At 36.0% G+C, this 26,566-nt stretch overlaps 3 protein-coding genes across 3 annotated transcripts; 2 read left to right on the top strand and 1 right to left on the bottom strand.

Moving 5' to 3' along the window:
* Positions 1-5,999: 5,999 nt before the first annotated feature.
* On the top strand, positions 6,000-11,244 carry LOC113764898 (eukaryotic translation initiation factor 2 subunit gamma-like). The gene is made up of 9 exons (XM_027308942.1): positions 6,000-6,102; positions 7,643-7,839; positions 7,972-8,033; positions 8,596-8,708; positions 8,787-8,889; positions 9,419-9,646; positions 9,740-9,958; positions 10,060-10,320; positions 10,522-11,244. The coding sequence occupies exons 2-9, from the start codon at positions 7,734-7,736 to the stop codon at positions 10,822-10,824; spliced, it is 1,395 nt and encodes a 464-aa protein (XP_027164743.1). The 5' UTR covers positions 6,000-6,102; positions 7,643-7,733; the 3' UTR covers positions 10,825-11,244.
* A 1,229-nt stretch (positions 11,245-12,473) lies between these two features.
* Positions 12,474-13,270, top strand: LOC113767106 (phylloplanin-like). Its single transcript, XM_027311281.1, has 2 exons — positions 12,474-12,701; positions 12,828-13,270. Exons 1-2 carry the CDS (start codon positions 12,518-12,520, stop codon positions 13,118-13,120), a joined length of 477 nt encoding a protein of 158 aa, XP_027167082.1. The 5' UTR covers positions 12,474-12,517; the 3' UTR covers positions 13,121-13,270.
* Positions 13,271-20,659: 7,389 nt separating this feature from the next.
* On the bottom strand, positions 20,660-22,339 carry LOC113766928. Its single transcript, XM_027311086.1, has one exon. It carries the CDS (start codon positions 21,989-21,991, stop codon positions 20,780-20,782), a length of 1,212 nt encoding a protein of 403 aa, XP_027166887.1. The 5' UTR covers positions 21,992-22,339; the 3' UTR covers positions 20,660-20,779.
* Between the last annotated feature and the right edge of the window lie 4,227 nt (positions 22,340-26,566).

Here is a 26,566-nt window from a genome sequence, read left to right as displayed (position 1 = left end):
GCTTAAAGAATATGAAATTTGTCAATATCAACTATAGAAAGAAGAACTTGGATTACGACCAAAGTTTTTCATGATTTGTGAGTGATTGGAAGTTGAAAATCTTACATCAGTAGATTTTGAAGATTAATAATGGTTTGTAGATAAAGACCGGACAAATAAGAATTGCATCTCCTCTTTCACAAAGGAGGGGGAAAAAAAGAGAAGCAAATAAAAATAGAAATAAAAATAAATGACTCCATCATGTTATGTTATGAAACGGATAAAGCAATTTTTTTTCAAATAATTGAGAACATTATTCATGTCAATCACCAACATCTTTGTAGAATCATTAGAATAATTTTTTTAAAAAAAAACTTGTGATAAAATTGTCATCAATTATTGGGTCAAAAAAAACTTCTTATTTGCTCACTTGTCTCATAGCATCTCTCAAAACTATCTATTGTTCTATAAGCGATGCCAATCCATAAAAAATCATTCAATTAAACCAAATATCAATTTTTGTGGATATTTACAAAATAAAAGAAAATAACAATCTAGAGCAATGTGTATATTTGCATGTTTAGCAAATATTAACCTCAAGATTTTAACCCAGAGAAAAAGCTCTACAGGGCAGTAAAATCATCAGTTTTTAATTTTTACTGAGAATCTTTGACCACTTGCCTTTTGTTCGTAATTTTTTGGGAATTTCGCCAATTTGGTCCCTAATCATTTTCACTTAAATCAATTTAATCCTCAAAGAAATATTTTAACTAATTTAGTCCATGAACTAGTTTTTTACTTCCAATGTAGGACTTTTCACTGCATTTTACTCAATTCGCGTGAACCAACAAGGGTATAATTGTCACATTGGTTTAATATTCTGCAATTAACCGACAAAACAGATTAGAGATCATTACAAAAAGGGGCAAGCATCTGGGTTTGAAGACATTAGGGCTCATCACAATTTCTCAATTCTATCTGCAAAGGAGCACCGGTAAGATGCATTAAGGGAGAAACTATTTCAATTGGGCATCAAGTTCGTGCAACTACCAACACTCAAATCCGTATTACTCAAGAGACAATTACTTGAAAGTATATGAACCAGCCATAGCTCCAATGAGTGGTCCGAATGCTTGGGTCCAGTCAAAAAAAGATCCGGTGCTACCTTCAAAGAAGTTAAAACTCCCAATAGGCCACGAAAAGCACAGAGAAGAGAGTTTGATGTTAACTAGTGCCTGCACCCTTACTCTTTTCTAGTTCCTTGGTCTTGCAAGGAAGAGATGGCACAAGCTGTCGAAACAAATGGGATGGGTGGGTTCAGAAGAACAGTTTGAACAAGTAGGTGAATTGAGCCAGTTGCAAAGAAGAGAAGTGCAGGGAAGCGGGTGATAGCGGTACGTACAGGAAGAGGGGTTGCTGCATGTGTATTCCACCCAGCTGAAAGAGGTTGTGAGGTCAACGAGTAGTAAAGACACAGCACGAACGCTGCCTGCCAGTAACTACATCAATTTTAAAAAAAAAAAGTAAAGGCACCTTGAGCGATTCCAATGGTACTGGAACAGTGACTCATAGGCAAAGTGGTAAATACGTAACTGAATAAAGCAATGCAGCAAAAAGAATGCTAAGCAGAAACAGAACAAAAACACAACTATCACACTCAAAAAATACAAAATCCCATCTAAGTAATAAACAAAGCATCTAAAATACGAACAAAAAATCACAAAAAAGAAGGCAGGGATAAGAAGAAATGAACGAACAAGCAATAAGGTGAGCAAGTGAAGAATTTGCGCAATGCAATTCACTGACCAGGAAGCACAAAGAGCAGCCAGGACAAAAAATCTGAACGGGAAATGAAAAGAAAGGAAAACAGATGACACAAAAAAGGAAACATCACCAGAAAGCTGCACCATGTATCCACCAGGCAAAACGAAATTACCTGCCATGATCGTACCAAGAAAGTAGAGAAAACAATGCGTTGTCGAGTGGACAGAGAGAAGCCAATTTCTCGGCTGGAACCAAAAGTGGCGGCAAGTTTTCCTGAGAAACATGCCCATTCACCCAACATTTATTACAAAAAGCGGGAGACACAAACGCATAGCAAATATATAGGAAAATAAGGGCAAATTAGACTTTTTAACCCAAAAATAATCTTAACAGCCACAACTGCTACTGTGATGGAATGTCAATAGCAACGTCAATGCAATAATAGGTCTGGATCACTCCCATTAGGTCAGAATCTCCACCATAAAATTTTTTAAAAAAAAAAAAAAAACAAAGGGCCCAACGCTAGCTCCACCTCAGTACAGGCCAATCTCCTGACATCCTCACCACTGGCCAATCGCCACACCGTACATAGGCGGACGACCATCCTACGTGGCAGTAGGTGTTCCCTTTTTATCCATATGGTTAATAATTAGTTAGGAGGGATAAACCGCACAAAACATAAATGCCCATAGAAGCATTAAAATTATGTAAATAGTAGTTGGAATTGCTAATAAGGTTAATTGCAGAAATCTCCCCTGAGGTTTCTGACATTTGCACTGACCTCCCCTGTGGTTTGAAAAACTATACTGACCTCTCTTGAGGTTACTAATCCTCTGCAAATTCAGTCCAAACGATTAAAATAGTGTTTTAAGGAGTGAAATTATAATTTTTTACCAGATTTGTCCTTTGTGCTACATGTCCAATGAATGACAAAGTACTATAAATCAATTAACAATTAATAAACTTTAATGAGTGTAGTTTATGGGCAAATTCACATTACCCATTTAAAATACTGACTCTTTACAAGTATTTTATTTTTAAACATTTAATTTATGATAAACATATCAATGTTTGTAAGTATAATTCAAAAAGTGTTATAGCAATATTCTTGAAAAAGAAAATCGATAGTTTATCTATTTAATATAAATTAAATATTAAAAAAAAAGAAATGACCCCAAAAAGTATTAATTCTTTATGGCTTTCATCCATTACATGAGTAAAGTATTGGCTCTTTATGGGCATTTTATTCTAAATCATTTAATTTATGTTAAATATATAAATATTTGTAACTAAAATTGAAAAAGTGTTATATTAATATTTTTACGGAAGAGAGAGATTGGTAGGTTTTGTATTTAACAAAAATTATATATTTGAAAGTAAATACAAATCTGTATTTGAGCGTAACTATTTGTATTAAATTAAATGTTGAAAGTAAAATACCTGTAAAGAACCGGTACTTTAAATAGGTAATGTGTATTTGCCTATAAACTACACTCTTTAAAATTTATTAATTGTTAATTACTTTGTAGTACTTTGTCATTCATTGGACATGTAGCACAAAGGGCAAATTTGGTATAAAATTCTAATTTCACTCCCTAAAACAATATTTTATTCGTTTGGACTGAATTTGCAGAGAATTAGTAACCTCAAGGGTGGTCAGTGTAGTTTTTCAAATCACAGGGGAGGTCAGTGCAAATGTCAGAAAGCTCAGGGGGGTTTATTCAATTATCCCTTGCTAATAAGTAATTTCAAATAGAAATTAATATTGGAGTTATGTGTATCGATTAACAACAGAAAATTGCGGGATAAATGTAACAAGATAATCCGATAACCGAATTATTTCTTGTTTTAGAAAAAGAAATGTCGTTACACATATAATAAGAGGATTTAAAATTTGTAGAAAATTCGATCCCATGACCCTACGTACCCTAATTCCTTAGTTTAATGCATAAACGACGTATTAGCGTAGTGGGAAAAAAAATGGAGAGGCCCAATTTAATAAAATGATTTGTACATATTTGACCAACCGCATGGTTGGTCACGAGTTTCTACTTCTCTAGATCTTCACAAACTTGGCTGGGGGATAAAGGGACTAAAGTAATTTTCCTACCATCATGGGTAAAAGAATACTTATTAGTTCGACCTTCAACGGATACATCCTTATCGTATGCCATGGTCGTCCCAAAATAATGTGAGTGGGTTGCATGGGAACAACGTCACAAATCACCTCATCCTCATACTTCCCTATGCAAATAGGCACCGACACTTGTCTATATACTCGCACATCTCCATCAACTGTCAACCATTGCAGTCGATAAGGTCGTGGATGTTTCTTGGTTGGGAGAGCCAAATTTTCTACCATGAGTAAACTCGCAACATTGGTGCAACTTCCCCCATCTATAATTAAACTGCAAATCCTATCCTTAACTTTGCAACGGGTGTAAAAGATGTTCTCCCGTTGAGACCCCTCGTCATCCTTAGCAAGCATGGTTAACGCCCTGTGAGCGACCAAACATCCTACATTCCCCGGTAGCGGTGCAATCTCATCCTCCGAGTCCCCATCACCCGTCAAAAGCAGCATCCCTACATAATCAGACTCGTCATCTGTGGCCACTTCACCATTGTCCCTTATAACCATAATGCGTTGATTAGGGCATTGGGATTGTATATGACCATACCCCTAGCACTTGAAGCATTTTCGATCCCGATTGCGCGAGTTAGAAGCACCATTGAATGGGGTTGGCGCTCCTTTACTTGTACCCGATCCAACTTGGTCCCCTTTAGGCTTGAGTAGAAAAGTTATTTTACTTTATCTATTTTTGAACCCATCAAAATGATCACCTAGTGACAAGAAGGTATGAAGACCAAATGCAGTCCAATCCAGTAGGAAAATAAACTTCGGGCGCCTTTTGGAGGAAAAGTAGGAGAGCATAGTGGATGCCCCTAACAAGCCTTTCTTATAGGTCTACATCAACAAACAACAAATTCATGTCATGACTCATAAAGAAAGTGAGAAAATTGCAGCCATGACCAAATTGCAGCCATGACCAAATTGCTGGCGAAAATTGCAGCCATGACCAAATTGTTGAGAAATCCTTTTCCCTGTTCAGATTTTAGGATGGTAACCAATTTCTTGAAGGCCATTTTCGGGGTGATTCTGAAGACTAGGAATATTCGGGCATGTCATCTTGTATTATATTATCCATGAAAGTATATGGAATACTTTTAATGTGAAGATTGTTTGTTGTCATACTTTTAGAATAGACAATGAGGAATTATATTTTTGTATTTACACCTATTAAAAATATTCTTAACCATATCACTCCATAAATAGACAATCGGTTTTTATTAAATATTTATTTTCTAAAATGAATATTTTAGTTTTATTTAAAATTTTTAATACTAAAATGAATAAAAAATTATGAAACATTTGAATCGGGTCGAATTGGTCGAACCGTGAATCGGAAGATTTTTCGGTTCACTCTCCGGTTCGGATTTAAAAACATTGGTATGCAAAGTGGGAATTTATTTGAAATAATTGCTTAAGCAGCAATTCAACCAACCAAACCCAAAAATCTATTTGAAAAGAATATGAAATTTGTGAATAGCAACTATAGAAAGAAGAACTTGGATTACGTCCAAAGTTTTTTCACGATTTGTGAGTGATTGGAAGTTGAAAAATCTTACATCAGTAGTTTTTGAAGATTAATAATTAGTTTGTAGATAAAAGACCGGACAAATAAGAATTGCATCTCCTCTTTCACAAGGAGGGGGAAAAAAAAGAAAAGCAAACAAAAATAAACGACTCCATCATGTTTTGTTTTCCAAATAATTGAGAACATTATTCATGTCAATACCCAAAATCTACAATTGTAAAATCATTAGAATAATTTAAAAAACCTTGTGATAAAATTGTCATCAATTATTTGGTAAAAAAAACTTCTTATTTGGTCACTTGTCTCGTAGCATCTCCCTAAACTATCCAGTGTTCTATAAGCGATGCCAGTCCATAAAAAATCATTCAATTAAACCAAATATCATTTTTTTGGATATTTACAAAATAAAAGAAAATAACAATCTAGAGCAACGTGTATATTTGCATGTTTAGCAAATATTAACCTCAACATTTTAACCCAGAGAAAAGCTCTTTATAGGGTAGTAAAACCTTGAGTTTTTAATTTTTACTGAGAATCTTTGACCACTAGCCTTTTGTTCGTAATTTTTTCCTATGACCCCAATAGCTAAAGCCCTAACCTTAAACGCCTCTCGCTCAGGCTCTCAACTCCTCCTCTGTCAAGCTGTGTCTGTCTCACCCCCCTTTCTTTCTCTCTCTACAGCTTCTCCATCGCCTATTTTCTGGTAAGTGGCCTTTCTATTTACTGATTTATTTACTTTATACACATATATTGCATTCATCTTCTCCCGTATTCTTTTTTTTTTCCATTTTCCTTTGAGATATTTTAGGACAGAAATTTTGAATCTTATTGTTAGTATGCTAGAATTCAACGGTAGAAATAGGAATTTGTTTGCTAAAATTGATGAAAAAGTGGGTTTATCTGGGATTTGCCTTAAGCTCTTGCGGGTTTTCTGCAATCCCATTCTCTTCTGAACAAAGCCCTAGCAGTGCTATGGTGGAAAATTTATCGATTTTATTGGGTCTGGTTTTGAACGTACCTTTTTTCGATTTTAGGGTTCTTATTTTTGGGGAAAATAAATGTAAAAATCTTTTTTTTTTGCTTGCTGAGTAATTTGTGGGCTAACTAAAATGGGAAAGGAAAAAAAATGGGAAAAAAGAAACCTTTTCCTCCCTGTGAAGTTCTTTGCTGTATTCAGTAAACGATGCATTTGGAAAGATGTTTCTGTGGATGAGTCTCTAGGGTATTAGTGATTTTTTATCTTGTCTTTCTTGGATTGATCTTCACATGGCTTGCAGTATAATTTCTATTCTTATGGAGCAATGCCAGAATTTCTTTTTGTGGGGTAGACATACTGAGCTGCCTCAAATTTGTTACTATATATCCATACATATTTACTAATTGGGCGTGAGGGAAGGGGTATGCATGAAGGCTCTATGTATAGTTTCTTTAACAGAATCGTATCAAACTCATTTAGTATAAAAAGCTCCAATTTTGTTACCTTTCTGTAAATTCATTGCTTTAGCATAGTTTTGACTTCCGATACTGGCAGCTTGGCTGTTGTGGCATAGAATTCATCTTCTGTGCAAGAAATAAAGAATCTAGAGCTCGGGAAATCTTAGTTGCTTTGGATTCAACCTTTCTTTCATAAGACTCATTTTCTATATTTAGCATGAGGCATTGGATATTACCTATATTAATAAAATTTGGTCCATCGAGAAGAGCATGTGAATTGGAGTGAGTATTTTAATGCAGAGGTGGAGCGAAATAGGATATGTATTGATGCACTTACTGAATGTTCGATGATTTTGGAAAATATAGATCTGACTTTCAGTTTAAGGAAGATATTAGCTCATGAACAAGAAGTAATAGTAATGCATATCTTTGAGGAAGCATTGTTATGCATCTTTGAAGTAATCAAGAATATTCCAGATTTTTAAGTACCTTATTTTGGGCACTTACTGGCCTTGTTTGTGAATCGCTCAAAGCAAGTGAAAAGTGAAAGTTTTCTTAGCTTAATGCTGGTTTGGACATTAGCATCCACAAAAATTCTTTCTGATTCATGTAAGCTGGGAGAATCTATTGTTGGTGAAGCCATGATTTGGTACTTATTTTTGTCATGCAGTTTTTTGAAACCTTGTAACTTGGTTATTTGGGTCTTCCTTGGAAAAAAGAAATAGCACGCATGTCTGGTCTGTAATGGAAGTCTATGCTAGTGATGTCATTGATCTGCTAGCTAATTGATTGGCTTTTGTTTGATGCAGGTTGAATTGCTTTGTGTGGTGACCCGCTGCCCTCTCGCTGAATTTGGAAATTTGTTCTTGTAAGTTACAAAATTACTGAAGATTGAGAAAAATGTCTCGAAAAGGTTTAATGGAGCAGGATCTAAGCAAGCTGGATGTAACAAAACTACATCCACTCTCACCTGAAGTTATTTCCCGCCAGGCTACGATAAATATTGGTGCGTTGATGTTCGTCTAATTCATAAATGCTCATCCAACATACATGTGATTATGTGTGTTTGATTGATATTTTCAGTCTCTCTATGAAGACTCCACTCACTTGTTAATTTTGCGTTTTGTGTTTTCCTCAGGCACTATTGGTCATGTGGCACATGGCAAGTCAACTGTTGTGAAAGCCATATCTGGTGTCCAAGTACGGTGGTTATTTCATTTCACTGTCTTTTTAAGTTTGGGCTGTTACCTGAAAACTTGCTTAGAGATTGTATCCTCGGGTTAAGAAGTTGTAGTTTACAGGAAAGTTTGCCTGTAGTGTAATTTTAATTCTCTATTGATATGTAAGAAAATAAAGTGAAACTGGTCTAGATCGCATTCTTCTCAGGGGCTTTAGATTTATTTTGTTTTCATGCCGAAGCAATCACACTTTTTCTTGGGTGCTAAATCTCTCATAATGTGAGGTGGTGTGTTAATGAGTTGTGAGAGTATTCTTGGAAAGACAATCTCTTCAGAGTTGAATTCAGATTATCTTGTGGCCAACAGAGTACTGAGGGTTTGTTTTGTGGTTTTTGTATGAAAGGCACATCTCTTCATACATAACAATTTTGAGTGTAGATGCTACTTTTTGGTGCATTTGTGTTTTAGGAGCTTATTTCAGTTTAAAAGTCTATTCTTTATTTTATTTTTCCTTTTGTGAGTATCTTGTCTGATCAGTAGCTGTTATACAGCTCTTTATCGTGTTGTCTTGTTTGATTCTGCAGACTGTTCGTTTTAAAAATGAGCTGGAGCGTAATATTACTATAAAGCTTGGTTATGCCAATGCCAAGATATATAAATGTGAGGATGATAAATGCCCTCGACCCATGTGCTATAAGTAAGTTGTTGTCTACAGGGCGTTGTAGTTATCGTTATCCATTTCAAGTTGCATTTCTCATGTTCACATTTTCTTCAGGGCTTATGGAAGTGGAAAAGAAGATAGTCCCATGTGTGACGTTCCTGGTTTTGAGAACTGCAGGATGAAATTGTTGAGACACGTCTCTTTTGTTGATTGCCCTGTAAGGATTTTGTATCTTTTGAAGCTGCTTTCAGATGTCTCCTTGATTAATAGGATTTGTAATTATATCTGTGTTCCTTTTCCTAAGATCTCTATACTTTATGCTAGACATAATCGCGCAATGGCATATATATTCACTGATATCATAGTATGTCCACTTGATTTGTCTATTGGGTCTTCACTAATTTTTAAGGTTACTGCTACACAGGTGTACATACTGGGTTCAATGCTGCTTATGCATTAAGTGAGAGTCCAGTCCAATTTTTTTTGGTTACTTTTGAATTTTTGTTAATTGGTGCCTCCTCTTTTGGCCAGTAGCATCTGTTTAAGTCCTTAGCATTGAACAGCCTCCTCTTATGATGAAAGACAAATTCACTTTCCTGTTGCTTTTGTTTGTAATCCCAGATGATTTACTATTCTTTTTATACTTCTTGAAATATGCTAATCTTCTGGGCGATAACTTTACTTTATGGTTGAATTTCATGCTTCTCTTAATGAGATCTTTTGTTTGTTTTCTTGAATTATTTTAGGGTCATGATATTCTCATGGCTACAATGCTTAATGGAGCAGCTATCATGGATGGGGCGTTACTTCTTATAGCCGCGAATGAAAGTTGTCCACAACCTCAGACTTCTGAGCATTTAGCTGCTGTTGAAATTATGCGGCTCCAGCATATAATTATTCTTCAAAACAAGGTTGATCTTGTCCAGGAAAATATAGCCATCAACCAGCATGAAGCCATTCAGAAATTTATACAGGTGAAAGACGTTTATTCACCTTGTTTGCAATTACATGTAATAGACTTGCGTTAATGCTCTGTTAACACTAAATACTTTCAATTTCTCTCTCAGGGAACTGTTGCAGATGGCGCGCCAGTCATACCAATTTCTGCACAGTTGAAGTACAATATCGATGTTGTGGCTGAATATATAGTAAAGAAGATTCCTATTCCAGAAAGGAACTTCATTTCACCGCCAAATATGATTGTTATTCGATCTTTTGATGTCAATAAGCCTGGTTTTGAAGTTGATGAGATTAAAGGTGGTGTCGCTGGTGGCAGTATCTTGAAGGTATTTCTTACTTTTCAGTAAGCATTTTAGTAGGCATGTATGACATATAAACCATAAATGCTCAGTAAAGATGTTAAGAATTTATTGATTTCTGCATGCAGGGTGTGTTGAAAGTAAACCAATACATTGAGGTTCGTCCTGGTATTGTTGTAAAGGATGAGAATGGCAACATCAAGTGTACCCCAATATATTCCAGAATAGTGTCATTGTTTGCCGAACAAAATGAACTTCAGTTTGCAGTGCCAGGAGGCCTTATTGGAGTTGGAACCACTATGGACCCTACATTGACTCGTGCTGATCGATTGGTGGGTCAGGTTCTTGGGGAAGTTGGGTCGTTGCCTGAAGTTTTTGTTGAACTGGAGGTAAGAAGTTGCTTGAGAAGAGAACGTAATGCAGTTTAATACTTGGAACGTTTTTGAGAGGCTTTATTTAATGTTGTAGCTAATGTTTCTGTCGGTTGATTTAGTGCCTCCTGCTGTAAAATTCTTCCCGTGTTGCTTTCCCTTTAATTGATTTGCCATGGTGCTCTTATTGATCGCCTTAATGAAATTGATTTGTTGCAGGTAAACTTCTTTCTGCTCCGGCGGCTTTTAGGCGTCCGGACAAAGGATACTGAGAGACAGGGTAGAGTCTCAAAGCTAGCCAAGGGAGAGATCCTTATGTTGAACATAGGGTCTATGTCAACAGGGGCTCGTGTTGTTGCTGTGAAGAACGTATTTGCAAAATTACAACTCACATCTCCTGTCTGCACCAGTAAAGGGGAGAAAATTGCCCTCAGTCGCAGAATTGAGAAGCACTGGCGTCTTATTGGCTGGGGCCAAATTCAGGCCGGTATAACTCTGGACGTCCCACCCTGCCCTATCTGAGTGAATTAGACGAACAACCACTTACAAAGGAAAGAAGAAAGCAACGGAAAGAGTTGAAAACTACGGATTAGATGTGGGAGGGCAGGCAACTGCAGGGAACAGTTTTTGTTCGTTGGCGGAGAAAAGAAAATGTTTCAGAATTTTGGATACTTGATTATTATTATTCTGTGCTGTTTCGGCCACTTTTTATCTTTGTGCAAGAGTCTGTACCTTATCTAATTCTTTATTAGTTGTTGCGGTGATGATTGGATATTGTTACGTATAAGAAACCAACATTTTGGGAGGAGCCTCGATATCCAAAGCAGACAATGCTGCTGTTTGTATCATACCTCCCCTGTTTGACCGGTGGTCTGTGTCGTCAGCGTGTTGATGGGAAATGAATGCCAATAATGATATGATATGGTAAAAGCATTTTTGATATGTCGATTAATTCCCACATCTCAGACTCGATGCCTAACTATGCACATTTCTGAAATAGGGCTCGCAACGGTCGTCTATCCTTTAATGATTTGCTACTGGACTGTACTGGAGGGCTCACTGCAGTCGTCCAGAGATGAGCCATAGAAGAGTACAATGATTTGTAGTGTTCAACCAAATTGTCTATGCATTTCTTGAATGGTCTTTCGATGCTGTTAAGTTCTTTCCTCATCTTTTTCCCCTTAAGTTATTGGATTTGCAAGTAAAAGTGTGAATCAGCCCATGACTCATTCATTATTAGGGCAACTTCCACGGTTCCACCTTATTATGCACTTCTTGCTTCGAACTTCCCATTTACGAAACAGATACTCTCATCATATATCAACAGTGACAAAGTTGCCTTCCCTCCAATTTGCACCTGTATAGGTTACACCATATTGAAGATTGTAAATTTCGCCCTCCTTTTGTTTGGAGATCAAAGTTACATGATGCAAGTTGTTTGAAACGTATTCGTAGGACCACCTAGAATTGTGAAAGCCGCAAACTCGTCGCAAAACAGTTCAGTTTTGTCTTGTCTATGTTGCCTGATCACTGGGTAAGAACGCAGGATTCCAAAAGGACCACCTTAACTTCAACTTTCTTCGTTTCTCCTACAATCTTATACTCTATATTTACCAAATTCTCTTAGGTAATATAGATGCAAGTGGTGATGTAACACAGCCCAATCTCAAAACTAAGCACTGTCACTGTTGCAAGGGTGAAATCAATTCAAAGAGTTTCAAAGAGCAAAGCTAAAGTAGGAAGTGATTTGCTCTTGCTTCTCCCAATTGCAGCAACTTGGACCATCTACATAATGATTAATTTGCTTTCTGGAGTTGAAAGTGCACTTTTCATCATAACATGCCAAGAGACGCATGCCATTGAAGCTTAGGACCCTATTAGAAGTCTCATAGGGTGAAGACCACGAAGGTGACATGCATGGCGATGATTAACTTACATTCTTCTATCGTGAATATGACTGTTCAAGAATGAAGGCAAACGGAAACAATTGTTCTTTTTGACTTCAAATGCAAGTGATACAAATTCTCTACTCCATCTTCATTTTGACAAGTATCAGCCATATGAAATTACGGCCATGCATTTTTTGCAATAACATGGTTCCTCCCTCCTATAAATTGGCCACTTTGCATAGGGCTTGTCATCCCACCAGCCAAACCACAGATTCCTGCCAGAAACCTCTTTGCAATCTACTGCAGTACATATCACCATATCAACCATGGCTATAAGGTCCATTCTCTTCATTTCCTTGGCGGTTGCTATAATGGCAATCCCAATTGCAGAAGCCCAATTAGGAGGACTCATCAGTGGCCTCCTTGGTTCTATTAATGTCAAAGGCATTGTATTCTGCACTCTTGATGGCAACATTGGCATCAATGGCACCGCTACCCCCGTTTTTTCAAGTAAGTTTTGCCTTGTTAGTTCAGAGGAGAAACACATGGTTTCCTAGTGGTTTAGTTTCACGCTACCCAATACTAAACCATGCATGCATAAATGTTACTACATTTTTTTTTTCCGGTTCTGGACAGATGCATTAGTGCAATTGCAGTGCGGAAATGGAGATGTGGTGTCTACTACAACAACGAACAGCGCAGGAGTGTTTGGTTTTGTTTTGGATCCTCTTCAAATGTTACTTTCTTCTTTAACAACCAATTGCAGCGTGGCTGTGAAGACTCCACTCTCAACATGCAACGTCAACCTGCCTTCCGTCGGAGGCCTGCAATCACCGCTCAAATACGTGGGAGACACCGTTCTGGGACTTCTCAACATCGCAAACTTGATTCCTTCAGGATTCCGACTTATTCCTGGCCTCGCCAACTAGTGCAACCTCGCATGCTTGAATCAGGATGAAGGATGTGTGTTTCCTATGTATAATTAATTAGTAATAAAACTGTGTGATTGTTAAAGTCCCTCTCTCTGAATTTTCCGCATTATATATATGTATTGCCGATAGTGTGATGATCAATTGTAATTTGCAAGCTTGCAATATAAGTCATGTTTTCTTTTCTAGTTTATATTTTGTCACTGCACAGCACAGCTTCTTGTTTTCCTTTTCTTTTTTTTTTTTTTTACTATTTTGGTGTTGGTTTGTGGGCTTCAAGAAATTCCATGGAATGCTGACTAAATCAAAGAAAAATATTGAACTACATTTCACAAGAAGCATTTTTTTTTTCCCAACCTTGGGAGGTTACATCTTAAAGTGCAATTTCAGGTGGTTTTTGAGCCAAATTCCGGAAGGGAAACAATTAAATTGAAACAAGAAGTGGAAAGCCTCAAGATATGCTCGACCTTGTTTAATTCTGAATTATGGAAAACTATTATAACAGTACTACTATTCGTAATCCATGCTACAGCAGGAATGATTGTGTGACAACATGCTTTGTCAGTAATTTGCCGTTGGGACGAGCAATTCACTGATTTTGGAGAAGGAATTGTTTCAACACCGAGGTAAGACAAATTTCATATAGCCTTGGTCAGAATTACATATATGAAAAACGTGGGGATGAAATCTTTTTTTGACAAGTAAAAGAATCTTTTGGCACAAAGAATCATGAACTAGGCATTAATAGAAGAGAAATACAGTGACTCAAATAACTTGAAAAAGGGGGAAATGAGGAAGAAAGAAAGGCATAAAGTAGAGTTAATTAATTTTGTTATTGGGAGTCACAAAGTAACTGCTAACTTTTCTTCTTTTTTTTTTTGGTATCTTTTCTGGGTTATGCAAGAAGATTTTGTTGCTACTTGATGCAAGAAGATTTTGTTGTGATTTATTTACTTGATTCGGGAAGAGTTTGCCGTGATTTACTAAATGCAAGAAGAATGTGTCAACATAATAGCTGACACGTAAGTGCATGTTTGGCTCTCTTAATTGATCTATATCCTCACATGCAGTTAATCAAGATTTTGAGGGCACAATACGTAAGTTTTGAGCGAAGCACAAAACATCCTAATCAATCAACCATCCCAACTCCCAAGTTTAGTTTAAACCTAATGAGCACAGAAATCTGTATATCTCATGCGTGATAGGATAATATGCAACATATATAGTAGTTGATTAGATATGTATCTAACTACGATCGTTGAAAGCAAATCCTAGTCCAAGAGCAACAATGTGACATCCTTTTTTTAACAAATGAGGAGGGAAAAAATGCAGACTGATATACTATAAGCGTTTCAATAAGATTACTTTTCACCTTCAAGTAAGCTACAAGGAGATACTAAAAACAAACCATATACAATGGCTTCAAACATCTTTTGGTTTGAGAAACATAAAATTAAACGATGTTAAGCTCCTGGTTGTAGGCCCTAACAATCGATTTTGAAAACCTTCAAGAACCAGAGAAAAATGCTTAACTTACTTGGGGACATTTAATTAATTAATATATTTACAGAGATTCAATTCATATACATAAATAAAACTTGTACCATTGACATTACCAATTTGTGCTTCTCAAAGACGTAGAAAACTTGAATAAGTAATTTTGCACATATTCGGTGCATTGTGTGATAAAATATTTTTTATTTGCTGTGGGGACATTTCCAATCGCAGATTAGTTGGATGATCTTATTGACACCGGCCCCTTAAATCTAGAACTTGTTCAAAGCAAATTATTGATTGGATTACTTCACGTCCGGAGGCCATCTTTCTCATCGTCTGTTTGGATTGTAAGTTATTTGGAATATTTTTACTGTAGCACTTTTTTGTGATGTGATGTATGTGAGATAAAAAGATATTGGGAAGATAAAAAGGTGTATTGGAAATTGTAAAGATGATGTAAGCAAATAAAATTGGGGAAATATGAAGCAATCCAAACAATATAAGTTGCCTCACAATCTAGAACTTGTTCATGTTCTCTCTTTTGAAAAGCTCCACATCGATTTAGTCTTCACTTTAGATCAAAGATAGAAGAAATGATTCGCTTTCGCTCTCTCTCCCCCGCCAAGGTCTTTGCTTCTCTACTCAACCGGTGACGGTGAGTATATATATATATTATATACACAACCGATCGAGATTTATTCATGCAATAGATCGATGCATCTCTTTTGGGCTTTCTAACCAAAATTGATGGGCCTAAATTCAATACCCAACAACAAGTAACGAATTCCTCCAATTTGAGTAGGAAAATTTTAGGATAAATTGGGAAGGAATCTTTTTGAGTTTTGGTCAGTCAGTAGGTGCTACAAGTTCTCTTTCTTCTTCTCCCTTTTTCTTTTTCTTTTTTTTTCATCAATCAAGAGATGCCTGGTCATTTTTGTTGCCTAAAAAAAAAAAAGCTCTAAGATGGTGTACATTAGAACTTGGACTCAGTCCTCATTCCTAATAATGGTAACATACGTAAAAAGTTGTTTGGTTTAAAGATGAAGAGAAGTAGGCGCGAGTACATGGGATGCGCAGGGCAGCAGCAGCAGCTTGCTGCCGCTAGTACAGAGAGAAGTGACAACAGAGGTGAGGTGAGCTGGATAATGAAATCTGACAAAAGTGAAACCAGTGCCTAGAAAGTTTTCATTTCCATAAGATGCAGTTGTATTTTGAGGGGCTGTTGAATGGGGACTTAACGAGGGAAATGGACCCACTCCTCTCGCACGGCCTAAGATCGTGCATGGCATTCAATAACTTGTCTGACTGATTTTGCGTTAGATTCCAGTGTCCTGCTCCTGCCTACCCTCTTAGGCATTTTTCCTCCCACCATAAATCCTGTCTTAGGCTGGATGCCAATTTGTACATGTTAAAAAAAAAAATGGGGGGGGGGGGGGGGGAGTTGTAATTTTGGTCCCAAATGTACCCTTTAGGGTACGGGCGATTCTAGTCCACAAAATTTGGAGGAAATTAAACATACACCCAAACATTTCAATTGTTAAACACATATAATCCTACTTATTGACCCGAACACCCCTGTGTCAAAAAAAAATATATATATATATATATATAATCCTACTTATTGATTTTTGAAAAACGCTTTTAGTCGCATATATGGCATTTATCAAGAAAAACACCACTTTATGCCCAAAATTAAAATAAAAAAAAATACATAATATAATTTATAATGAAATCAACTTTTTGTGTTTTCTTAAGTCTTGTTTGGATTGTAGTTTTCTCCCAAAAAAAAATTATATTTTTCATGAATATATTTTTCAATCACTTTTTTACTTTACATTTGTAAAATTGCTATGGTATATTTTTCAATTTGTTATGCACGATTAAGATTTTCTCTTTATGCAGAATGATAGTCAAATGTGTTCCTAGCAGTAGTTTGATTAAAAAAAATGCATTGCATTGACGTGCATGTGCCTTTCAATAGCAGTATGTATCATTTATTCTTTCTCAAATTATTAACCTCCTGCATTAATTTATTTACCATTGCAAAAGCAGAACACACTCTACTATTTTGTAAGCTAAAATAACCTTCGCACTGGGTGAGCAATTGTATATTTGTGCAGAAGATTCTGCAAGTGCAGCAATCATCCAAGGGGACATACAAAAGATTAATCATTCACATGGGACCCTGTGAACTAAAAGTTTTAACTATCCATTCTCGGAATTAAGAGATGCAAAGTCCGACCCCTTTCTCCAGGGGAAATTATCATGAGAAACAGGAGCACTATGATAAAAGAAACATTTGAAGGCGTTTTTACTTGATATACTTAATTTATTACATAAATTCATTAACACATTTGCAATTTTTATTTTTATTGAATTGAAAATAAATAATATTTACACATTTTTAATTTAAATTTTACTTCATTTAATTTGAAGAAATTAATACGACTTAGCACCTTCTTAACTGATAGGACTGAAAGACGAGTAAAATTACTCGATGCTTGAATAGAGTTTAATTTGGTAAGAGTTTGTTCGCAGTTAATCAAACTAAGCTTAAATAGTAATTTGTATTTGATGAACTTTCAAGTTTGGTTCGAGCTTGGCTCGATTAGCATATAAGTGAAGTATAGATATAAAAATTTCAAACTACTTGAACTCGACTTGAATTCAACTCGATAAAAATTTGTTCAAACTCGACTCAAGAAGTAAATAAGTTGAACAAAATTTAAACTTGTCAAATAAGTTTGAATACTAAAGTATTCTGTCTGTTTAGACTCATTTACACCCTTATAATAAAAATCGATGCCTATTAAGTACCCGTAAAATAAAGTATAAAGAAAAAAACTCAATTATGCCGACTGTCATTTGTTTTTATGTTCTAGGACAAATATATAGACCTTTTTCTAGGTTAGCGAACTCTCAATTATAGTTCTATATCGTGAGTCGAAGTAAAAAAAAAAAAAAAAATATTTGGAGGGCCAAACTACATCTAAGAATTTGGTTACAAAGATTTTCTAATAAAATGTTGCTTTTGCAAGGGCAAATTGTGTTGATCCCAGATGAAATCTCATCTATAATGTCTCATAATTACGGCAATTTCCCTAATGTTCTTTTTTCTGATATTGCCTAAACGGCCTCCAAAATGTAGTTAGTTTCTCTGATATTGAATTTGTACTGCGGAAGGGTCCTCAACTGCTAATTATTATTGTAGCCTTTTTTGTTTCTTCTCCCACTCAGGGGTTAAGAACTTTCTTTCCCCGCCCCGGGACCAGAAGGGGCCCAAAAATCTAACCCAGATGTTAGCGCATATCATTTTGAAGTACATCCATTTTATCATCTCATCCTCAATTGCCAGCCTTGAAGTAGACAGCCTTTTTCTATGTCGTTATTGTGCATGCATGTGTACGAGTGCATATATATATATATATATATATATGTATATATATATCATATGTCCTCCCTCCCGTGCCATCATTATCATATGTCGCTATCTTCAGTTTGGTATTATTCAAGGCCCCGAGAATACTCCACTCCATTAATGCTGCTTCCAAATCTATCCACAGATGATAAAAAGGATTAAAGGTGCCTAAATTAAGCCAACCTTGATAAGCAAAAAAGAAGAAGAAAGGGGTAGAAATGCAGTCAATTTCTTTCAAGAAAGTATGGGAAATTGTCAACTTCTTTCTGTTTTATTAGGCATCATCTGGCAATTGCAATCTGGTCTTTTGTCGAGGTAATGGTAGTGAAACAAGAGGATGCTTTGTGTATAAGTAGAATTAGTTGTTATACTTATCAAATATAGCTGAAGGCTAGGGGCGTTATAATATGATTAAATTAATGGGAAAACCAGTTTTTTGAATAACACTTGATTAGGGTTACTTCCCCTAGAATGATTAATTGATTGTGCCCATTTTTCGGGGTCTCAAAGGGGCGTGGAAACACATAAGAACTCTTGAATGGAAATGAAAGCGAGATGTAACTCCAGTTCCTTCGGAATCGGCAGTCAATCTATTTCCGATAAGAGCAGTTGACAATTAAATTCGATTTTGACCAGTATTTTCATATCCGTAATAGTGCGAAAAGAAGGACCGGCTCCAAGTTGTTCAAGAATAGTAGCGTTGAGTTTCTCGACCCTTTGACTTAGGATTAGTCAGTTCTATTTCTCGATGCGGGCAAGAAAGAGATATAACTCAGCGGTAGAGTGTCACCTTGACGTGGTGGAAATCATCAGTTCGAGCCTGATTATCCCTAAACCCAGTGTGAGTTTTTCTAAACTTACGAAAAGATCCTTGAATTTTAGACGAATGAAAATTGTACCCTTCGTTAACATTGCAATTCGTCGATATTTCTAACTATTATTTTTTTAAAAACAAAAAGCGAATCACCATGTCTTCTGGTACATTATTATTATTACTACACAATCAAGCTAGTATTAACTACTACTATTAAATACTAAGCAAAAAGCATCATCAACCAACTGGGAAATCAAATTATAGGTGATTCATATGGCCAACCAGTTTGGTATATTAATCTATTGTGCTGGTATTCCCTTTGCAATAAACTTCTGCAGCCTTTCTCATAAACAAGTTCAATAATTTGTTGATGCAAACTTTAAAGGGCCTCTCTCTCAGTTTAGCTAAACTATGAGCTTCATCAATGTCCAAATCACTAGAGAGATGCATCTATTTTTTTTTTCTCTTTACCATCCAATCCAACCCTACCGTCGAGAGAGTCCAGATATCTAGCAGTTTTGTTTTCTGTTTTGTATATTCCATAACCTATGTCGAACCTTTTTTTTGCGAATTTTTAATTTAAGGCCATTTCAAAGCCTATAGTTTGTTTGCATACAATTCCAGCTCAATTTCTCAAACTTGACTCGATTTTAATTAATTAAAATCCTTGTCCAATGGCCAAGAGATAGAAAGAGAGAGAGTAATGAACCTTTTATAAATAGTTAGTATACCAAGCAAGACTAGCCACTTGGCAACTCTGTGAAGAGCACTTGTTGGAGCAAAGCTTAATTAAGAAATCTTATACTATATAATATACTACGAGTCTAGTCTGGATCCACCCAAACCCCAGTTGTGCCCTTGACTAGGTTGCTGCATGTGTCCATATCCCACCATACATGTGCTTCCATTTGACTCAAAATTTGAGAGTGATTCTTCATTTTCTTCCTTTCCTTTTGAGTTTTGAGAGCGATTCTTCATCTCCAATTAACAGTTCTTTTTGTCACAATGATTAGTTGTTCTTACAGCTCCCCTTGCACATGCTCGGTTATAATGGCTAATCTGCTTGCCCTTTTCTTGAGTTCGTGCAACCTGTTCTTTATTAATTTCAGCCAGCTAGATTGACGCAACAAACACAAATAGACAGGGACTCCTCCATGGAAACATCAATAACAACTCAAGCAAAACAATACACAATCCTGTTGACAAAAAGCCCCTACAAACTTTTTGCATCAAAGTCGCTCAAAATTCTATCCTCACCAAACCTGATTTCTATCTATCGTCTTTTTTCCTCTTATCATTAGCAATTTTCGGCCCCAGAAGGGTAGGGACAAACGTATAGGGATCAATCACCACGACAAGAATCCGACCGCCAAAGCCACAACCGTATTGCAGCGGCCAAACAGTGCTCCCTAAACATGCAACTACGTTACACATCATTCCAAATACATTGACATACAGGTAGATAGATATCCAAAATCAAGTAACAATTGCATGGCATATCCTGTCTATATATGGCAGGAAAACGGGGAAAATATTTCAACAAAACGAAAAGTTCCACCAACAAGAAGAGAACGACACGTTTGACTTCTGAAAAATCATTCATGGAGTGTTTGGGTCCTTCTCAAATTGAATTTAACATTATGCATTTGCTGATGAATATTCTAAAGAAATGAGGAATACCCTCTATTTAGCACACAGTCCCACCACACAACGATACAATTAATCGGATTTGAATCCACAACAGAAACTTGATAAATTGAGCTCAAGAAAAGTGATCAAACAGGGATGTTACTCATAATATTAGGGAAGATAAACACAGGTTTAAGACAAGAAATTTGTATAACACTAGTATAATAAGGTAGAAGTAGTAAATAATTTACTCCTTAGCAGTAACTTAAAATTAAGCAGCTGCCTTCTTAAAGCTTAGCCTTTAGCCTCTCGCAGCCAACAAGGAAGGAATTGCAGCTAAATTTGGGGCAGCATTCTTATTTGAAGCTTCTCTTTTTCCATGATTTGAGGGCTTCCCAAAAGCTCTCATTGGACTTGCAAGTGCCCATCCCCAACTCTTACTTCTTCCATGAGCAACATGTCGCGCGCTCCCTGGTGTTGATGCTGATCTTCCACCATTCACATTATCCTCAGTTGAAGATGAAACCCAATATGATGAAGATGAAGAAGAGGAGGAGGAAGAAGTAATCATGAAACCACTGAAAATCCCACCACACTTGACTCTCTCCTTGATGCAATCTTGCCCTGCACCACTGTTCCTGTGCATTGAAGGCACTTTAGGCTTACCTTCCCTCTGAGATTCAACTCTTCTGAGAGTGCAATCTCCAAAACCAGTGGAAATCCGCTCAAAGAAGTCCCCAGAAAAGCTCCTGCTTCCACAGCCAACAGATCTAGATCTCGACACCTTTCTATCAAGTGCAGCCTGATCAGGGCTCTCATTTTCATCCACCACAACAAGCTCTTCTTTCTTCTTGTCCCTTGATCTCGTAGAACCACCAGCTGCAGCACCAACTCCACTTGCACTTGACACTGATGACGCATAGCTACTAACATCTTTGAACGACCTTTCACCTTTCTTGGCAGTGGAATGCTTGGGCAAGTAAAGAAATGACCAGAAACCTCTCTTGTGAGGGCTGTAATCTTCAGCATCATCAGCATCCAAAAAATGGATACCATTTCTTCTGGGAGTTGTGGTAGATTTGCTTCTTTTGAAAACAATGCTGGTGGCATCTGAACTTGCTGCAGCCAAGACACCACCGGTGCCATCTTTCTTCTTCTTTCTCCTGTGAGTACTCAAACTAAACGGCATCTTAGACCTTCTGGTGTGATACTCGCAGTCATTGCTTAGATTAATGTGACGAGAAGCTGCTGAGGAACCGTGATGAGGAGGGCGAATAGCAGAGGAAGATGATGCACTAGTAATGCTACCACCAAAGTCAGATCTAAATGAAGGAGACGAAGAAGAAGAAGAAGACGGGAAAATAGCAACAGGGAATGAGGAAGAAACAAGCTTGCCAAGCTTCTCTTGAAGACAAAAGGCACAGATCCCACCTGGGGTGCTGTTCTTGTAAGGATGGTCGGTGCATTGCATGCTACCATCCCCCATATCTTCTTGAACAACTTCCATCACCATTTTTCTTTTGTTGAACTGATATTCAGAAAGCGGGACTGATGCAATGGTAGCTGTAGACGATTTCTTGACGATGATGATGATGATGCATGTGATAAGAAGAATCCTCTTGAAGTTGAAACGTGAAGATGGTTTGTTTGACTGCTCCTAAGAATTAGTAACACCTGAAAATGGTTGAAAACAGTGACATTTAGGAAGGGGGATTGGCAGAGACTGGAGAGGAGTTGGGGGCTGTAATGTGAGGGGCAAATATTGGCCGGGTAGTCTCCGGCCTGTATGTATGGCAGAAAATATTGGTCAAAGGGGCAAACATAAATGAAAGCAAGAAAACATGGCATTAAAGTAACTAGGAAAGGTTGCGAGGTGAGGAGAAGGGAACTGTTGGAGGAAGACTGGGGACTGGGAAGAGAGTCCCCAGGAGCACGTGGAAACCTGACTAGTTTAGATTATTATACTGTTGAATAAGACAAGCAAAAGTGCATAACCATCCATCCCTTGATGGTCAATTCCTTTTTGTTAGTGCTAATCAAGTGCCCCCAGTGGGTAAATTTTTGCTAATGATGCAATTGTGTTGAAATCTAGGGTTTAATTTCATGAGAAATTCGTGATAGCATTAACAAGTTAATCAATTTTGTAAATAGTAGGGGTTAATTCCACTTTGTCCCCCCAAACTTTGGACGATAATCCACTTAAATCCCTGAACTTCAAAATGGGACACTTAAGTCCCTAAACTTATAAATACCTCTCACTTAAGTCCCTGAACTTATAAAATGCGACACTTAAATCCCTAAACCCTTATAAAATGGGACACTTCGACCACCAACGGCATTCAAGATTTGTTAACAATTTTCCTTAAGTGGGAGGTATTTATAAGTTTAGGGACTTAAGTGTCCCATTTTGAAGTTCAGGGATTTAAGTGGATTATCGTCCAAAGTTTGGGGGGACAAAGTGGAATTAACCCAAATAGTAGGCTAGAAATAGGGTACTTTTAATCAATGATATAAATCAAATCGTGTTGGATATTTTTTAAAGATCCGTCAATAAAATTTTTTTTTTACCAAAAAGTTGATTTCAGTCAATTGTGGGAAAACTTGTAAAGATTTATTCAAAATTGGTTGAATAGTTTGCATTAAATTGAGTCATTTTTGAAAGCGTATATCTACATATAGTATAAGAAATTGAGCTGAAACCAATGCAATACTCTATTTTGATAGAGTATTATTTGAAATATTATTTAGAATAAATATTGTAATATTTTTTGTGATGTGGTGTATATGAGATAAAAAAGTGATTGAGAATATAAAAAAGTAGATTAAGAAAATTTGCTATCCAAACACTCTTATTATTTTAACAATTTTTTACGTACTGTACTAATTTTAGTCCGTTGTTAAAGAGAAAATGGGACTTGAGGTTATTAAAATAGTTATTATGATAATTTACTAAGACGGACAATGCATAATCATAAAATAAAGTCTTTCTACTTGCGGGAAAAGATACTTTGAAGAATTTAGCTAATATTGGGGTTGTTCTCGATACATATTTTGAAGAATTCATTTTGAAAAGCGACTTTAAGAAAAAAAGATTCAATTAAAACTACTCATGGATAGACTTTTTCATTATTAGAAAAATATAATATTTAGATACGGATAATATTTATTCAAAATTAGAATTTAAAATCAGGTTTAAAAAAAATAAAACGACAGCAAACTCATCATTACCTAGAAATTGACATAATCGAACTTCCAAAATTTCCAAATGTGTGCCGATTATCTGTTTCCAAATGTTTTTCCAAACAGCTGTCCTGTGGTGCGTGCCGATTTTCCAAACAGATAATGGAAAATCGGCACGCACCACAGGACAGTCTCGTAAAACGAATCTCTGACCGGCTAGGCTGGTCACTAAACGATGTCCATAGAGACACCCGCCCCACGACAGTCCAATTCTTCTTCTTTTAATAATAATTATTATTATTTCTTGTCATATTTCAAGAATTTAATTTTTTAAAAATAATAATTTGATTATAATGTTTATATTTTTTTAATTTTATTGCATAAGTTTAAATTTGAAATTAAATAATGATATGCATGTGATTAAAAATAAAGAGACTAAAGAATATTTTGATTTGCTCATTATGATAAATATTTTAAAGCATTCTGAAATAGTAGAAAATAGTTTAAAATATTTTAGGCCTTGTTTGAAATGTATTTTTTTAGATTTTTGTAAAAAAAATTATTATAACAATTTAATATATATGAAATAAAAAAATAATTAAAAAATGTGTCAACAGAAGCGTAGCAATTTTTCTTGCCCAAACAAGGCCAATTAATTTTCCACGAAAGAAAGGAAGAAGTACTTAATTGTAGATTCGGATAAAAAAACAGATATATTATTTGTGCGATGCAGCGAATATTACTTCTAGTCTGTACTCTGTCCTGCTGCTCTCTGCAAACTCTGCTCCAAATTACCACTGCTACTCTACTCTATATATCGATCGGAGATATATATTTGATAGATTGATCAGATGGGCATATGGGTCTAGTCCATCAAATTCTCTACTTAGGTTATTTGAAATATATTTAACATTTTTTATTATTTGATGTATGAAAATTTTTAAATAAAAAGTAATTAAAAAATAAAAAAAAGTATTAAAAGATGCGTTTATATTTATGTTTTACAATGCAAGTAAATAATTATTTGACAACTGCTATTATCTTTATGCTTTCGTGTTAAACCGGCTAAAAGATTCATTGGCTTTTGGAATCGGCAGCTCAGGAGTAAACTCCAAGTAAAAGACAGGAGTTGAGTCTATTTATTTATTTATTGCTTCTCTAGTACCAGTAAAAGTAGCAGTACTTAATTCCAGAGTGCTTAATGATGTTGGTTAGCCAACCAACTTTGTCAGAAAATTATTTCATATCTCCAAGGCAATGCGGAAAAGATTCAAGGAATAATTTCAGAAATCTCCCCTGAGGTTTCTAACAATTTCACTAGCTTCCACTAAACTTTACAAAATTGCATAAACCTCCCCGTGGCCATGGTTAAGATTTTGATAATAAAATTAGTCTAATTAGAAAAAGTAATATTAAGAAAGTACTTTTAAGGAGAGAGATGAAACTTTTATTTCATAAATATCCCTTATACATGTATATAAGTTGTATTAGTAAAAGAATAAAAAATAATTAATACACTTTTTTCACTACTCAAAAAGTTCACATTTAATAAATTAAACAACACGAATAAGCAATAAAACTACACTAATGATCATAAGATTTAACAAAACAGACTAGAATATTACTCAAGAATTGACTTTATTGAATTTTGATATTTTAAATTATGTACATTTCAAATAAAGGTAGTGTTAAATGAATTTTGAGAGGCCGCTCTGCACGTGAAATGACATTAATAAATCCCTTCAAGCAATCAAGAACTTCAATCGATTCTTTTCCAAATATTCGTAACATTCTCTAAATTTGGTGAGAAGGATAATATCAAAACAAAACAAAATTGGCCTTTCTATTGTCTCTTACAACTCAGAGTTAATATTACAGTCCCGAAGGCCAACACGAGAAGAGTATTTATTGTCTAGAAGCTCAATGGACGGGTTTCTCTTATTTTTGATAGATTTAATTAGAATTGATCCTGCTCAAACTAGATTCCATAAACACATCAGATGGGAAATTCTACCACAGTACTACTCCTATACTTGATTTTAGTAGAATGACAGGAATCAGGAAGGCTGGTTTTTTTTAATAATAATAAAAAAAAAAAAAAAAGATGAAGGAAATGCAAGAACTTATCTTATCAATTTTGACTAAAGTAGATATGCATGGATTGATATTTTTTAGTCCCTAGGAAGATATGCATGGATTTTGATGATGATAACACAACACTCCCTGGTGTCCTACAAGGTATAATACTAATAATGGTGATGAGGATTGAGGCATGACTGATGAGAGGGCAACGAAGCCATCAAGGATCTGAGCTGATCTGATCACTCATACTCGGGTGTCCAAGTTCGTGTTTGATGATTCATGTGGGGATGGACGATATTTGCATTATTTTTACTAGTAAGTAATAATAAGCTTAGGAGGAGGGGGCAGGACTCATGAGGTTGAGGGGAAGGAAGGATAGGAAGGCCCTCATCAGTCCTTGTTTATCAGTCCTCACACATGGGGATCAACAGTTTGTTTTGTCTCTTCTTCTGATGGACGGCTCGTGAATCTGAGCAGAGTTTAGTTGGATTTTTACGCTTGTTTAGTTTAGTCCCTAACCTACACTGCTGCCCTTCTTGTCACTGCTCTGGACGACATGCCTGCAACATCCATGGATCAAACCATTTCCTTTCTAACATATCCTTTTGGTTTCTCTGCTTTGGACATGTTAAAGCCTGTTGTCCATTACTCCATTCAATCGTCATTTCAGTTGATTATGATACTACTAGAAGCAATTTTCGTGTTAAGACTGTTAAACGCTTTTCTGTTTACACTTTTTTGTGCTGCCAAAAGTTGAGGGTAAAAAACAAAAGGAAACTTACCATTGTTAATATATTATTGAATGTTTGTTTATTACCCATCTGGT

Source organism: Coffea eugenioides, chromosome 3 (genome assembly GCF_003713205.1).
Source record: "Coffea eugenioides isolate CCC68of chromosome 3, Ceug_1.0, whole genome shotgun sequence".
Taxonomy (NCBI): Eukaryota; Viridiplantae; Streptophyta; class Magnoliopsida; order Gentianales; family Rubiaceae; genus Coffea; species Coffea eugenioides.
The sequence above is the reverse complement of the archived record's forward strand: the minus strand, read 5'-3'. Positions and strand labels throughout refer to the sequence as shown.

What these genes read in the sequence shown, in the direction of transcription:
- LOC113766928 (XM_027311086.1), bottom strand. Translation starts at nt 21,991, where the DNA reads ATGGTGATGGAAGTTGTTCAAGAAGATATGGGGGATGGTAGCATGCAA.
- LOC113764898 (XM_027308942.1), top strand. Translation starts at nt 7,734, where the DNA reads ATGTCTCGAAAAGGTTTAATGGAGCAGGATCTAAGCAAGCTGGATGTA. An exon ending in CCAGGCTACGATAAATATTG is followed by an intron (nt 7,840 to 7,971) that starts GTGCGTTGATGT and finishes TGTTTTCCTCAG; the next exon opens with GCACTATTGGTCATGTGGCA. An exon ending in TCTCTTTTGTTGATTGCCCT is followed by an intron (nt 8,890 to 9,418) that starts GTAAGGATTTTG and finishes GAATTATTTTAG; the next exon opens with GGTCATGATATTCTCATGGC.
- LOC113767106 (XM_027311281.1), top strand. Translation starts at nt 12,518, where the DNA reads ATGGCTATAAGGTCCATTCTCTTCATTTCCTTGGCGGTTGCTATAATG. An exon ending in CGCTACCCCCGTTTTTTCAA is followed by an intron (nt 12,702 to 12,827) that starts GTAAGTTTTGCC and finishes GGTTCTGGACAG; the next exon opens with ATGCATTAGTGCAATTGCAG.